Source organism: Octodon degus, unplaced genomic scaffold, assembly GCF_000260255.1.
Source record: "Octodon degus isolate 3935 unplaced genomic scaffold, OctDeg1.0 scaffold00028, whole genome shotgun sequence".
NCBI classification, from domain to species: Eukaryota; Metazoa; Chordata; class Mammalia; order Rodentia; family Octodontidae; genus Octodon; species Octodon degus.
In genome coordinates, this window is record NW_004524604.1 from 342932 (window position 1) to 360044 (window position 17113).

The 17113-nt window shown below is 37.9% G+C and overlaps 1 protein-coding gene across 1 annotated transcript in view; it reads left to right on the forward strand.

Moving 5' to 3' along the window:
- The first annotated feature begins 7526 nt into the window (after positions 1–7526).
- Positions 7527–17113, forward strand: part of LOC101588451 (regulatory solute carrier protein family 1 member 1-like) — a 38905-nt gene continuing 29318 nt past the window's right edge. Inside the window, 4 exon segments of the mRNA XM_023712943.1 lie at positions 7527–7805; positions 7808–8321; positions 8323–8955; positions 8957–9365. Of these exon segments, the coding sequence (XP_023568711.1) occupies positions 7532–7805; positions 7808–8321; positions 8323–8955; positions 8957–9365 (1830 nt within the window). The 5' untranslated portion in view covers positions 7527–7531.

Consider the following 17113-nt stretch of genomic DNA (forward strand, 5'->3'; position numbering starts at 1 on the left):
ACAGAAAAAAAATTAAATGCATACTATACATTAGAAACTATTAAACTCAATATGAAATAACATGTCTCTCATCTTAGATTCTCCAAAATACAAAATTTGAACTTAAATGCATTGATCTATTTTTTCACAACATTCTCTAATGTAAATGCAAAGAAATTATAACTCCTCAGGCCACATTCATCTGTGCATCCTCCATTAGCAGAATCTGGCCATATCTGTTCTCAGCTTTCAGTAGAGATCAGCAGTCCTTGGTAATCTGTGTTTCGCTATGGGTTCCACTCCATTCTTTATCATTGCCATTAGGTGATATTGCCCTCTTATCATGATCTAATGATTATATCACTAAAGACCCTATATTCAAATAATACTGTGTTGCAAGGATAAGGATTGATATAATGTTTAAGGAGACACCAAATCAAGTAAAAAAAATAGTCTAGCTCTAAATTAGAGAAGATGCTTTCATTATGCTGTCATAAATAATTTAATGTTCTCAGCTTTGCTTTTGAAGTGTGTGTGTGTGTGTGTGTGTGTGTGTGTGTGTGTGTACACACTGGGTACAGTTTGCACTGCTCAGGTTAATCATTGTGAAGGTGTTTCTTTGAAATCTTAGTTATATATCAATATCCAATCAATAGATCCAATGTATTATTATCTTTCTATGTACTTAAGTTTAAAATTTTTCAGGTATTATTCATTCTCCTTTATACAAAAATTTTTTAAATTCATTAATTTTGTTCTTATACCACAACTGTGTTTAGATTATCCAGTATTCAACTGCTCAGTGCAACATGGCACAACATTGTTCAAATTAGAAAATACATTTTCTTAGAAGTTAACAATATTATTTTTGAAATTTCAAGTTTAGTAAGGCATATATTCCCTTTGGGCCTTTTTCTTATACCCTCCACCATTTTCTCTGCTATTACATTTCACAACCCATAGTTCAATTTTGGAATGTTATTTAAATATCCATTACAGTTTAATTATTTTTTAATTTAATGAAGGGCCTACAGGGTGTTCAGGGTCTTACTACTAGATCAGACTTGTAGTGATCCACCTGTTTACAGTCGCCCAAGAACTGGGATTGCAGGTGTGTATCACCAGGCCCAGCTTCAATTGTCATCTCAGTGCACCCCAGGGCCTGGAGGCCGAACTCCTGGCCCCTATGACTGTTCAAGCACTTTAATCTGCTGAGCTATTTGGGCAGCCTTTATGGTTTAATTTTTGCTACATATTATTTATATTTGAAAAATGCAAAATGGCCTGTGCTTGACCATTATAGATTCAAATTACTTCCCTGCCTTGAAAAATAGTCTGAACTCCAGGGCTGCAAAAATTTACATGTGTAATTCTCATTCTCAGTAACATCTAAGGTACTTTTAAAGAAAGTTTTGCCCTTTTTCTCTTTTGCTGTTGGGTGAGCATTTATACTTTCCAACATCATCTCACACTCTGCATAAGAACAGGGTGGGGAGGGCCTCAGGTTGGATGTGCAGAAATTAATCATCACAATATATGAAGCGTGGCACTGTCAGGTTGGAAAGAGATGAACAGTAGGAGGAAAGTCAAAGTTTATGCTTCAGAAATGCAGCTTATTCTGTTTTGGTCTTTGGTCTTTTGAGGTACTAATTTAGGATTTGGCCTTCCATCTATTTACTGACTCCATGGGTAATGGGAAAGATATGCTATTGGGAGGTTGTTTTGTTTTGCTTTGCCTTGCTTTGTTTTCTTTATGGCATATATGATTAGTTCTCAGACAAGCAAGGGCAATCCAAGGATGGTTCTGTGACTGACCTGAACTTTGGAAGGGTGAGGCTGGAACTTCCTCCCTTGAGTTTTGGAGCACAAAGTTACTACATGTTCATGAATGAGTACAAGCTTTCCACTGGCCATTTCAGAATATCAAACTTGGAATCTTCTGGTGCAATACACTTGCATCACCCCTAATCACTCCCATGAAAACACTCTGTTGACACAGGACTAGGGTGAAATCAGCCCAACAGGAGGAGGAGCAGGCTCCTGGGAACCTGCAATAAGTGGGCTTGGATAAATAATGGTGCCCAGGGGGTAGAGAAGGTGATCTTCCAACATGTTTGGGCTTTTGATTTTCATGTGGACACCAGACATCAGATGTAAAGCTTCAGGACAAATGGTGAAACATTCCTCCAGGGAAATTTGGGAGGCTTGGCTAAATAAATTTGAGATCATTAATGCGATTCACTTCAATTGAGGCAATAAAACACACACACACACACACACACACAAATACAAACACACAGACACACACATGCATGCATACAACTACCTGGTGACACTGTGTGATACACCATCACTCAGACTCAAGCCTCTCCAGACACCTAGAGGATGCTCCCTTTGAGTTTGCTCATCTTCCTCCTGCAGCCTCCTCTTTTGCCTTGCAGTTTTGCTAATGATGAATGTCTTCTCAGCAGGAGCACCAGTGTGCACAAGGATGGAGATGTAGTGGTTGGGGGATTTTTCACTCTTTATACCTACTTCTATTTCACTGGAGCCACTGACATGAAGTCTAGCAAAGACTTAATTGTCGAACAGTAAGTTTGCTTTATTTATTCACCTTATGTTTGATCATCAAAATTGATCATTCTTTGTGATCTGTGTGTGACAGATCAATACTCTCTGTGTCTGTATCCTACAGTTCCCCTTCATTCTTGCACAAAACTCTCCAAAATTCTTGTCGTTTGCTGTCCTCTTTCTTTATAATTTGAAATGGAAAAATAAAATTCTTTTTCATTCTTTTAGCCTCCTCTTTTCACCCTTAGAACAGGAAACACATACTGGTCTATCTTCTAATGCTAGACATGCACCTCCTTACACTTCACCTGCCCATGCATGACAGGAAGGGCTACTCAGTGGACATTCAGTCAAGATCATTGGTCTGAATTCAACAGTACGATGTTTAAGTAAATTATCTGTGTTGAAAAGACCAAGTATTGATAATATTTCCTTGACTATGAATATGATTTTTATATCCACTTATTTGTGCCACATCTCTTTGGGCAGCTTCTTACTATGGATATACAATCACACTTTCAAGTAATCTGTATATCATGATTTCATGTCAGGAGAGATCCATGAACTCTGCAGTTGCAAATTGGGTCAGGAATAAGGAAGCAATATCCTGTAAAAAAGTTATCCTTTAGTTTGGTTCTATCTCAAATGACAATTCTCTGATTTCAGAGATTATTACTCCAGTACTCTAGCCAAAGCAATAATTAATAGGACTTTCCAGTGGTGCACAGGTTCCAGGAGATGATTTTTGCTTCTATGAGAAAAGAGAATGTCATTGAAATAATGATTGCACTTGTGTTTGATCAATGGGTGGAGCCTCAATTGTTTCCTTTAGTGAATACCCACTTCAGAAGCAGGGATGGCACACACAGGAATTGGGGCATCTTCCTGGTACAAATCATTTGTCTGCACTTCTCATTTTTCATGTCAGGTATGTTTGCTTATAATTCTCATTCTTATATATAGTTTTGATGTTTACACTTTATAAACAAGGCTTTGTTATATCTCCAAGGTTCACAACAATATCCTAAAATCAAGCAATTATCTTTGACTCAGCCTCGCATTTAGCTGTGAATAAAGTCATGTGTCACCACTCCTTGTATTTTCCACTGTAATTTTGCATACTACATTTGATAACATTAACCTATTTGTTCAATATAAAAACTTTTGTTGGTTGGTGCTTGTCATTTTTACTAGCGTGAGACACATTTGCAGATTATTTTGTGAATGAGTCTGGGTTATCTGATCTGAATGTCCTAAACATGTTTACAGAGATAATTATCATTGGGACTTGCTGAAAATGATAAGAAAGCTTGCTATCAAATCCTTGAATAGAGCCAGGGGGATGGCTCTGTAGAATAAGTGCTTGCCTGGCAAGTGCAAGTTCCTGAGTCCCATCCCTGGTACTGAAAAAAGAAAAAAACCCATAAAAAAATTCTTGAATAACTATCAGGATACTGATCATTGCTATGAGGTTTTACATCACAGAAGAAAACTGGAGGTGGGTGTTGATGACTAAATCGGATGACAGAAATTATCAGCCAAAGAGTGAGTTGAAAGGTCGGGATGTGACATTACCATGAGACAACACAAGGGTCATGATGATTCTGGATAAATCAGCCTGGAAAGATTCGAGCAGAGAAAAGCCAAGTGTGCTCAGACATTACCTGGAGGCAGGAAGAGATAGGCAGCTAGTCACATATCAAGTGTTATCAGATTACAAGTATATTTTAAAGGTTCAGTAGAAAAAGTTTGTTTCTCCTCCCATGTAATGAGGAAAGGTGCATCTTGGTCCTTTTTCTCAGTTGTCCAGGCTCATGCTCTCCAGGAATGAGTCTGCAATGGCATTTGGTTTTTCCAGAGCCCTGTCCTGTACACACTTTCTCTGACTGAAAAGAATATATTCGAGACTTCGGGAGGTTTTTATGCCCAAACCCTTATGTAGTAAGAGAGAAAACTGAGCACTTTAAATTTCTGCTGGACTTGAATATAAGGAGTACTTAGGGAAAAGAAAATTCTGTACTGAGTGAAAATTAATTTATTTTTACAACAATACTCTTTTGAAAAAACAATTTTAATGTTTTAAAGAAGGAAGTGGTCCATCTATGCATAAATGCAATATTCCCAATAATCAGAAAGTAATCTTCATAATATTTTGTACATTCTTGAAGAGAAAAACATAGTAACTTCTACATGTATTACAATAGGAACCTTATGTGTCTATCCTGATTAAAACACTTTATATACATTCTGTACACATCAGTAATATCTCAGTCATTCTTCTGTATGCACAACAGCACATCTAGGAGTGCTAGGTGCTGCTGCCTGGTCTTGTTTCCACTTCAGCACATTTGTTATTCTTCAGACTTTAATATTCACTTTTTAATTTTATTTATTGTTTAATTTGTTTTTCATTTTTGCATTAAAGGAAGGGTCTACAGAGTGTTCAGGGTCTCAATGCTAGATCTGACTCATAGTGATCCCTCTGTTTACAGACTCCCGCCACCACGCCCAAACCCCTTTTCCATCTCAGTGCACCCCAGGGACGGGGCAGGTCTGCAGGCCCTTTGATCTAACCCCTGGCTTCTCTGCTTGCTTACAGGTGCTTTAATCCACTGAGCTATTTGGTCTGCCCTCTCACTTTTCTTTAAAGATGAATATGTTGTCACTTTTATCTTCCAGTTACCTTTCAGGTGACTTGTACTTATCATTCAGAAAATAATTTAAAATAATTTAAAATGGATCAACTGACTTTCAATAACTTTACAAAAATAATTTTTCCAAAAAAAATACTTTTACAAAAGTTGTTTAGTAATAGCAACTTTTACAAACATATATTCTTTTGGCAGTGCCAGGGATTGAACTCAGGCCCTTGAGCTTGTCAGGCAAGCGATTATTCAAACATACATTCTTGTAAATATAAATTGGAGCAAACACAGGTCATTCTTCTTCTGTTCTGGTAATTGTTGTATGAAAATCAGTACGTTTCTTTCCCAGATTTAAAAAAATAGATATAAATATACAAGGACTAATTTTCCTTCAAGTCATTTTCCTCTTATTCTGAATTACTTTCTCTAAGTTCAGTGATTTTACCATCTTTCAGAAAAACCTCTAAATTAGTTTTTGACACTGCCATAAAAAAATCTTTCACTTTTTAATAAGAGTAGTGTGAACTTTGAAAAAACATTTGGAGACTACATTACTAATCCATGTACAATATTATTAATGGTTCTAACTCACTTGATGGAATTTGATGATTCTTTGTAAGTTTTCTGTATGTTTTTGCCCATTTCTATGCACATATGCTTTTGCCAGAAGGCCTGCCACTTTACCTTTTGTGAAACACAACTTCTTTCCATAATTATCTGAGGTTTCTGAAGTGAACAACTTTATACTCTATGACATAGTCATCCTGTTCTTTCCTCTGATTTTTTTTCTCCTGTTCTATTCTATAGGCTAAACTCCAGAATAAAGGAAAGAAATGCTGGTGCAAACACACAATATTTTCTTTCCTTTTTCTGGCTGGCCAGTGTGCTTGGCCACAGTGGTGTGAGGCAGGCTGACAAACAGGCAGAGTGACTCAGGGCAGGTGGCTGCTGTCCGCCATGCTGGCAAGGGCAGGACGCAGTGAGTCACCTAGTTTGTGTTAGGGAGGGAAGGAGCTAGCAGGCAGTCCCTGCCATTCCTTCGCAGCCCCTACCAGGCCACACTGGCTCTCCCACAGCGCCCAGGCCAGGTTCTTCTGAGCCCAGCTGGGTCAGGTCTGGGCCGTGATGCTCACCCTGTACTCTATGCAGACGGACCTCTCCGAGGTGACCTTTTGCCTGCAGTTCGACGCCGACTTTGAGTCACACAACTTCCAGGCATTGTGTAAGCTTGTGTCCGGTCTCCCGGCAGCCCAGAGCCAGCTTGTCTGTGCCCAAAGACTTTTCACAGACAACCACAGATCACTAGCTTCTTCGTACTTGAAAAATGGGGACGTGGTGATTTTACAACAGAAGGACAATGCAGACACTCGAGCTGCCATGCTGTTCCCAAACATACCGTGGACAGACTTCAGCAGCATAGCTGTGTCTGGCCAGTTCAGTCCCCACCAGCGCCCAGCAGCGAGCAAGTTGCAGCCCAACTCATCTCCTGGAGAAATAGTGTCCTCTCCTCAGGGGATAGACAACCCAGCCCTGCTCTGAGACAAGTTGATGCCCAACCCACATAAGCTGTCTTTGGTGAAGGAACACAACCCGCCCCTGGCAGAAGGCCTGCTCAGTGGAGACCTTGAGAGATTTTCCAGAGTCCTGGTAGAGCAACAGCAGGACCAAATCCGGAGAGATCAGAAAAGAATCCATCTCTTTTCTGCTGACCCCTTTGATCTTGAAGCTCAGGCAAAGATAGACAAGGACATCAGGCAACAGAACAGCGAAGAGAACATGACAATAGGAATGGGAGAGACTCCTGAAAGCTCTGGCCAAGTGGTGATGCTTTATATTAACTGCAAAGTGAATGGACATCCTGTAAAAGCCTTGCTGACTCAGGTGCTTTGAGTCAACACCTGTGACTGACAATTATGAGTCAAACCAGTGCAGAAAGATGAAATACGAGCCTGATGGACCGATAGCGGACAGGGATCGCCAAGGGAAGGGCACCTAGAAGATCATTGGATGGGTGCACCTAGCTCAGGTTCAGATGGAAGGCGACTTCCTGGCATGCTCCTTGTCTATTCTTGAGGAGCAGTCCACGGACATGCATATGGGACTGAACATGCTGAGATGACACCAGTGTTCCATTGGTCTCCAGAAATATGTCCTGGTGATCAGCACCACAGGCTCGAAGATAACCTTCCTTCCTGAAGGAGAGCTGCCAGAGTGGGCCTGCCTGGCATATGGCACTGGGCAAGAGGACATGCAGCCAGAGGAGACTGCAGACTGAGAATTGGCCCAAACCTTTCAGAAATCAGCAGGGGATGCAGCATGTCAGAAGCCATGATGCCATGCAGTGTGTGTGTACTGTAGCTGGAGTGGGCCCCAGACCAAAGAAAAGCAGAAAAGAATCTACCTCATTGGGAATGTCATCATTACCAACTTCAGATGGACTTACCCACTCAGCCCATTCTTCAGGACCAGGTCCTGAGGTGGGCGATCCTCCAAGTCTTGCTTGCTCTGCCTCTGCCTCAGTCTGCCCTTTCAAGCCCAGTGACCCAGACAGCACTTAACCAGAAGCTGTGGAAGCTTTGAAGGTTTCATCTGAATTACAGATGAACTGAAAGTTCTACAGGAACTTTCTGATCATGTTTTCTCAGCAGACCAGCAGTCAGTGATGCCTTTGCATAATTTATCTGAAGAAGCAGTCATTAGAGATAATCTGGAAAAATGTACTGAGAGAAGTACCCAGGGCCTCAAACTTTATCTCCATGTAAGACAGGAAACTTGTTTATCTGTCAGAACCACTAGCAGGCATATGCCACTGATGTTTATGGACAAACAGGGTTGGCACTCAGAAAATCAGAACCTGCATCAACTCAGTGGCCTTCAGCAGCACCCAGAACCAGGGAATAAACAGCAGGAGGTCCAGCAGGATGGCGCACATGACCACGAGCATCTTTGTGACCTGGGGGACCTTCCATTTCCTAAAGAAGAGCAACAGGATCAACAAAAAGGCTTTGATTTGGAAACTCTGGTCAGAGGAGATGGGCTCCAGCAGAACACGGATCTCCCAAACACAGAGAAAAGCTTTTTACCTTCAGGATGCTTTGGTTGCTTGAGTTCAGAAATGCTCATGAAGTAGATTTGGGTAACAGACCCTAGCCACCATGGTTAATCCAGCAGGCAGGCAGAATGCCAATGTCAAGAACACTGGTGTATCCAGTCTCCCTTCAGATAATCTCTTAATGGAAGTAGAAACATCAAAATGTAATCCTTCACCTCAAAGTGTGAATAATTCTACTTCCCCTCAGGCTTTACAACCCCCAGAAAGTAATATTGAAATGTCTGGAACAAGTAATGAATGTGCCAGAAACCTACCCTCTCTAAATCTCTGCGGCAATTGTCAGCCCTCTGTGGATTCAACCAAAGAATCTCGTTTGTCTGTAGCAGCAGCTTTGAAAGGACTTCATCAACTTTTGATCAGTAGTAGGAAGTCTCCTTCAACAAATACATGTGAAGTTATCTGTCAGTCAGAAACAATAGCTGAGGGCCAAATGGGTGTTCAAGGCCTTTCAGAACAGTGGACTCAAAATGATTATTTGCCTCACAGAGATCCATGTCCACAAGTCTCCTGCCATCAGGCCAGATGTGTATCAGTGAAGACAGAAAACTTAAGCGCTGCATCTGGCACTGGAACAGAAAATATGGAAAATGCTAGCATCCAAGTTCCAGGTGGTAGCCTGTCAGCTGACAAGTAAGGTGTCCCCAAATCTAGAGTCAGTAAGTGAGAGCAGTTCTGTCACTGTTACCTCAGCTAAGTCATCAAATCATTTACACTGCACCTTGGGTGGAGAAATTTTACCCAGTCTCCTAGCCAGTGAAGAGGATGCTCTCAATCAGATTTCTGAGCACACTGAATCTTTTCCATCTAGTTTCATACTGATTAAAGACTTGAGTCGTGGTATACAGAATTCATTAATAGACAGGCCCAAAATCAGAGAAAATGCCTGTTCTGGCCCTGCAAGGCCATTTCTTGAGCTGGAACTGCTGAGCAGCCATCCACCATCAAGCCCTTCCCTCCTGCCACCCTTAGTGTTTTGTACCACAGATATTGACCAGATTCTTTGGGCTAGCTTTACTTTGCAGGAAGCTCTTGAGGCTTCGAATCGAGTTGGTGCCAATGTACACTTTGCACTTCTTTTTTTGTAGCAAAGAACATTATAGTTCTTTCCCACATAACTATGGGAAAGTGGACTAGACCATACTCCATTCCTTTTATTTAAAAAGCAGCACTCTAAACATACACATACATGCCACATACACAGTATGTGTAGAAACCTGCAAGCAGAATGTTGAGCCAGATTGTTTTTGAAGATTTTGTTTTGCCAAAGTAATTTATGATGTCTTGATCAATGAATTTGTCTATCCTATTTGTTAAATTTTGGGCCTTTAAAAACATATTGGCAGTATGTACATGTGAAAACTTTTTATCCTCATTAAGGTGATATATTCTGGAATAAATGGATGGCTTTGTGTATTGCATAACATTTTAGAATGAGAGGGCCGGGGAGATGGCTTAGTGGAATAAGCACTTCCCTGGCAAGCACGAAGGCCTGAGTTCAATCCTCGGTTCCACAAAAAACAAACAAACAAATAAATAAATAAAATAAAATAGAATGAGAGTAAATGCTTTAAAAAGTAGAGGCCATGAAAAATCCACCCCTGCCATGAACCAGAAATAGTTCAGCTTCCCCATATATCTCTGCTACATGCAGAGTATGGCTTGTTGACTCATGAATTTAGAAACTTTTAACCATACAGCTTGATTTTTGGAATTATACCCAGTGGCTGTGTATTATGATTCACCAATTATAACAGGAAATTGAAGAATAACATACCCTAGAGTGGTATACTTTTATCTGGGTGCTCAGGATTTGACATTTTCTAGGGTAAGTTGGAGCTACTTTGTTCATCACAAGCTACTGCATGCATGGGATGATTGCCAAATGTCTTTGTTACATTGAGTGGGACAGCTTAGAATTAACATCAGAGTAAAACATGATGCTCCCCAAGCTTTAAAAGGGAGGGGTTAAAAAGCTCTAGTCAGGATTCCATTTGCAGATGTCAAGGAGTATGCAAGAAAAATAATGTCCTAAATAAACCTGGAATTCACGAAAGATTGGGTTTGCTAACTCCCTGATAACACCTCAGCCCTTAATGACTATCAAGGAACTCAAGTTCAGTTAAGTGGGTGGATTGCCAGTAGCTTATTTCCTTTTCAAGGTCATCTACTAGAAATTTCTTCCAGAACTCCATTTGGGCTGTAATCTGAGTGAAACAGGAAGTGTGATAATCTTGGTGCTTGGAATGGTCAACTTGGTGTCACTCACAGGAGAATAATAGGGTTTTTAAAAAAATTTTTTTTGGGGGGGAAGGGTCTACAGGGTATTCAGAGTCTTACCACTAGATGGGACTCATAGTGATTCACCTGTTTACAGCCTTCCAAGAGCTGGGATTACAGGCTTGCACCACCATGCCCAGTCTCAATTGCTGTCTCAGCAAGCCCCAGCAGAGCAGGCCTGGGGATTGAAGCCCTGGCCCTTGCACCTGCCTGCAAGTGCTTTACTCCACTGAGCTATTTGGCTGGTCCAAGACAATAGTAGTTTTTTACTCAAGTTGCCTTGATAAAGTTTTCTGTGCCTTTGTTTCCTCAGGAGTTTCTTTTTTAAGTAAGATTCATGTTTGTGTTTACCATGTCAAATTAGAGTGGAGCAAAATATTTAGATGTATTTATTGTGGACTTTCATTTATATAAGGACTAGCCCTTGGAAGTTATTGTCCTATGGGCCACACTGTGCAACAGTTCTACTGGATATACCTTAGATAATTATTTCCTAGAAAATGATTTCAATGAATGTGCAAGAAAAATAATGACTTACATAAACACAAAAATTCAGTGTGTATCTTAATTTTTAGATAAATCTTAACTTTTAATTTTTTTTCCAGAATTTCAAAAGTCAGGCATGATTGTGCATCCTAGTAATCTCAGCCCTCAGGATGAGGCAGGGGGATTACAAGTTTGAGACCAGCCTGGGTTATAAAATGAGACCCTGTCTCAAGAAAGAATAATAAAAATTACTTTTTCAAAAATGAAAAAAATTATGGAGTCAAAGAGGAAAATGATTGATGATGTAAAGTGTGCCTAAAGAGAGTCACATGGAGAGAAAACATTCGCTAAGGTTTTCACAGAGAGCACATTGGCCAAGCAATGGCCGTGACTCATCCACACGGCTGACACTGATAAAGGTTCTACAATCTGAGGTACAGGATCTCAGGATAAATCCTGAGGGCATTTCACTGACCTTATCAGACCCAAAAGCTACAACTCTTGTGGCATAGGTCTTGCTTTGCCTTGGTCTTAACCATCCAGCAGAAAAGTATAAAAGCGAAATATAAGAAGTAAAGCCATGCTGTTATGTTGAGCTGTAGGGGACTCAGGTCAACAATTTCTGACATTGCCAGTGAAGCGGAAGACCCAATACTATTATGGACCTCTGAACTCTTTCAGAATATTTTGTTGAGTTTACACACCTATAATATTTAAATGATGGAATTTAACAAAAAAAAGGGTGTATAGATGAATGTCCATTTTGTATCTGTGTATTCAAAGTGGTTAGGATAGATATATAGTTACATTCTCTTAAAAAAAAAAGAAAAAAATATTTTCTTGACTTTAATTTTATTGACAGTATTCCTAATAGTGGTTCATTTTTGGTCCCTAAGTTGTGTGAGAGAGTATGAAAGGAGCTGTTGCCAGAGTGTTACAGCTCCCGGTACAGGATGATTTTCTGTTTCTGTTCTTCACCTCTATCAATTGGGACTCATTTCCCTTTATTTAAGCAAAATAAAAACTTTCATTAGGTTTTCTTCTTTAATTCCTCATTAAATTCTTCAATATTAATTATACTTTTATGGCATACAATAAGATATCCTGATTTTATTTACATTTTCAAAGGATTATTTAGAGAAGTGCCATACCTATTTCCTCTTTTTCCTCTCCACATAGGTGAATATGGACAGAGATGGTTTTTCTCTAGCTTCAAGAACACAACATTGAAGAATACATTTCTCTATAACTAATCTATTTAGATAGAAATGGATGCTGGTTTGTACCAAATAGTGAATAGACTCCAATAGAGGTACTGATTTTCTCCCTGCCGAAAAGTGATAAAGTAAAAATCTACTACCCAATATCGTATCTAATGAAATAAAAAATTTATACCAATATTCTTGTATTGGTTGCATGAACATTGTTCTCTAGATTTGGTTTTATTAAAGAATTTTCAAGTGCAGTGAATATCCATTTTTAAATTTTAAATACAACAAATCTGCAACCCAATCAGTCTGTTTCTACCTTGAGCACTTTATTTCTTTAGAATATTATTCAAATCTTGAACATATATGTATACAATTTCATCCTTTTTATTTCAGTCCCTTTATATAATTACATTTTCATTTTTAATAAGTAGATTTCTCAGAATGACCAATTTGATGGATTTAAAATTAGCTAAGTGAATTACCTACATGAAGCCGTTAGCCTCTTTTGTTTACCTAATGTTCTTGATAGTTACATCTAGCATGTTCTTCATCAGATTTGTTGACTTATGCTTATTTTAGATATCATTCCATAGAAACAGACCTGTTGTTTATTTTTCATGGGATTATTTGATATAAATGTCATATTCTTTCTCTGTCTTCTCCAGTCTTTAATTCTAACATGTTCAATAGATGTTTATTATTGTTTCCCTTAGGCTTTTTCAAAGGCTCACTTGATATGCTCATGTTCTTCCTGTTCATTCATTTGCCAAGAAACACAGTGCCAGTGTTTGCCAGGAATATTGTCAATAAAATTAAAGTCAAGAAAATATTTTTTTCTTTTTTTTAAGAGAATGTAACTATATATCTATCCTAACCACTTTGAATACACAGATACAAAATGGACATTCATCTATATACCCTTTTTTTGTTAAGTTCCATCATTTAAATATTATAGATGTGTAAACTCAACAAAATATTCTGAAAGAGTTCAGAGGTCCATAATAGTATTGGGTCTTCCGCTTCCCTGGCAAGGATATTTTCCCCTTGAAGAAAACTTTTTAGTTCTTTTTATTTCTTGTGGGACCTGGCTGCTTCTTTCTAATCACTGGTTTGACTTTCTCTATTACCTAAGGGTAACTAATCAGATTGATAAGTGATTTATAACTGATCTGCAGTGTTTAGTCTCATTTCAGTAGTAAGTTAGGATTTGTGCATGTGTCTCCATATGAACAAACTGAATTTCGAATCTGACTCTTAATCTAATGCATCGCTGAATCAGAACTTCTGTAGTTTACCAATACTTTCTTCTGCATGACTCAGTAATTGGTTAGAATTAAGAATTAGATTGCTCATCAAAAAATTAAATTGAATTTATTAATATATTTTTCATTATCTACACTTTTTAGGGTGGAAAGTTTGAGATTTGTAAGTAGAGGATTGTTTTTACAGCCTGTATCGATGTGACTCACCAGCATTAACCTACACTATTTTTATATAATTGTTTAAAGCTTGAGAGAGGTTATTGTTACTAATTTTACAGAGGTGGTTAGACATGTTACTTCATACTGATAAAACCTTTACTCTATGACACTGTACTAATTTATATGTGCTTCTCAATCACTTATCACAGTTGAATTTTTTCAGTTTTATGAATAATCCTGGAGTTGTGCTCCCATAGAGAAAAACAGTAGGTCACTTGTGGAACTTCCTTTAAATTATTGTTTTAAGGTAATAGCTGTTATAAGCCCACAATCTGAAGAATTTTCTCATGGGCTACACCATTAAAATAATATGATTCCACTTCTAAGAGTTTCCTCAAAATTTTTATTCCAGCCTATTTTTCGTGTCTACAACATATGTCTTTGCCTTTTCAATATTCTTCCTCTTTTGAATCTCTGAAGATGACTGGAGTTTCCAAGGGGTGATGATGGCTCTATTCTGCCACACTCATACCACAGCTCTTACCTATTTATGTGCTCTCCACTTTTCATTAGGCACTGTTCTTCTTTTGCTTTGTATTTCAACTTTCTCTGACTTGTGGTTGATATACTGTGTCAAACTGAGAAATACGTATAACAAAATGCTCCTTCATTTATATCCCCCTTTTTTGTTTACTTTTGTCAGAGATGGGTATTCCATTGCCATTCGAATACTGTAGGTTTGTGAATTCAGAAAAATAATCCAATATACTGCAGTATTCAATAATAGCAATGGGTTATCCACAGGACTGGAAGTATCTGAGTTTGTGTATTTGAGCCTTTTACAGCTAAGCATATTAATATGGATTTACTTTTTATATCTCATTTTTATACTTTTCTGCTGGATGGTTAACAGCAGGATAAAGCAAGAGGTATATAACAAAAAATGTAACTTTTCTGTCTGACAAGGTTGGTCAAATCCCCTCAGGATTTACCCTGAAAAACTGTACAACAGGTTGTAGATATTTTGTCAGTGTCAGCCATGAGGATAAGTCACGGCCATTGCTGGACTGATTTGCTCTTTGTGAAAGCTTGAGAGAATGTTTTCTCTCAGTATGGTTCTCCTTAGGCACTCTCTACACTGTCGATCACTTTTCGATGTGGCCCTATAATCTCCTTGATGAGAAAATTTGGGACAGCACTGAATTACAGGATGTCAGAGTGCATGTTACCTTATGTCCTGAGTCCTCCCTGACCTTGAAGGGCTAGGGACACAATGTTGGCTATCCTTGTAGCCCTTCTTTTTCTCTAATGTTTTGGTCTACAAACTCAAGTTGCTAACCCTCCAGAAGAGAAGCTTAATGATATTATTATGCTATAATATAGACAGTGGAGCTTAACATCACTGTCTGTCTGGATATCATATACCTTTAACATAACATGGGACAGATATTTTCAATTAATCACTGATATGCTAAACTTTAAGTGACTACAGAGTGTGAAAAAAAATTTAAAAAGTAAAAAAATAGAGATAAACAGTTACAATTTTTTATTAATTTTATTGAGAAACAAATAGCAATGAGAGAGTTTAAAAAAAAAACCTTGTAGGACAGTTTCAATAATTAATACATGGCATATAGTTATCTTCATAGTGCTAATTCATAGTAAAAGATGCAGATGTGATATCCTGTCCAAACACTATCAGTACAGATTTTTCTTCTCATTGAATTAAATGAAAGTAGCTGTATTTATATCCTAACTATTTTGTATATACAGATGCAAAATGATAGTTCATTTGTATCACCTTTCTTATTTAGTTTTGTCAGAGAAGGGTATTCCATTGTCATTTAAATATTTTAGGTGTGTGAATTCAGCAAAATAATCCAATGTAGTCCAGTAGTCCATAACATTAGTGGGTTATCCATAGGAAAGACAATGCCAGAAGTTCTTGACTTGAGCCTTTTACAACTCAGCATATTAATGTGGCTTTACTTTTTATACCCCATTTTTATACATTTCTGCTGGATTGTTGAGACCAAGATAAAGCATGACCTATATAACAAGAAATGTAACAGCATTATTCAGCTATAAACAATGATAAACTTGAAACCTTTATATTTAAGTGGATGCCACTTGAAGATATACTCATAAGCCAAAAAAAAAAAAAAGACCCACATATGTAAATATAACATGGTCTCCCTAGTGTAAGAACTCAAAAGAAGAAATAAAAAGAGAAAGGAATGACACAATTAAAAGGAAAGCAAGAACTTAAGGATTAAGCAACAAAGAGAAGGCAAGGAAAAAAGCTAGGAAACATGAAGACACAAAGCCATATATGTATATGCACAAGATGGTTAAGGGAATGAACCTGAGAACTTAGTAGGTTTTTGAAATTAGCCATTAATTGGTAGGATTCTCATCCTGCCTAACTACATATGCTGATATTTGTAAACTAAGCAACTGCACTGATGATAGCAATGTGTAGTAGTAGGGTCATGCTTGGAATGCCTGTCATTCTGGTCTTCTAAATACATATTGTTTGTCATGTCATACAAATTGCTGCAATACTGTCTCTCAAGTAAATTCTTGTTTAAAAAAATGGTAAACAATACCTTTTAAATGTCACCATGGAAAATGAAATACTTGCGAATTAATCTAACTAATAAGTCAAAGATATATTCAATGAAAATTGCAGTATTCTGATAAAAGAGATAGTAGAGGAATACAGAGAATGGAAAGATATTCCCTGCTCCTGGATAGGAAGAACTAACATTGTGAAGATGGACATACATCAAAAATTGTTGTACAGATTGAATGCAATCCCTATCAAATTACCACCAATACTAGACAAATCATTCATAAAATATATATGGAAACAGAAAAGACCTAGAATAGCAAAGACAATCCAGGGCAACAAAGACAAGGGAGGAGGCATTATAATTCCTGACTTGAAATTATATTGCAAAGCTACTGTGATAAAGTCAGCATGGTATTGGGAACAAAATAGACCTGACATTGAGTGGAACAGAACAGAAGATGCAGAAGCATCTATGAGCACACTCAGTCACCTTATTTTCTTCTTCTTTTTTTTGTAGTTAACAAAATGAGTTTTATTTGTATAAGGGGGTACTTCTAAGTTTTAAAAATCAACATGAAAATTTAATACATAATTTGATTTTCAGGCTAATGTCCATTATCTAATTTTGCACTGCTATTTCCTTGATTTGAACTGTAATTTGTAATATCCATTAACAATGAGCTACTTACAGATATTTTTGAGTAATCTGAAAAACATACACATACACAAATAAGTATATGTAGGATTGGTGAAATCTCTAGGAATTCTGTGAATTGTGCCAACATCAATTTATAGCTTTGATATTCTACTGTAGTAATGTCAGAAGCTATCATTGG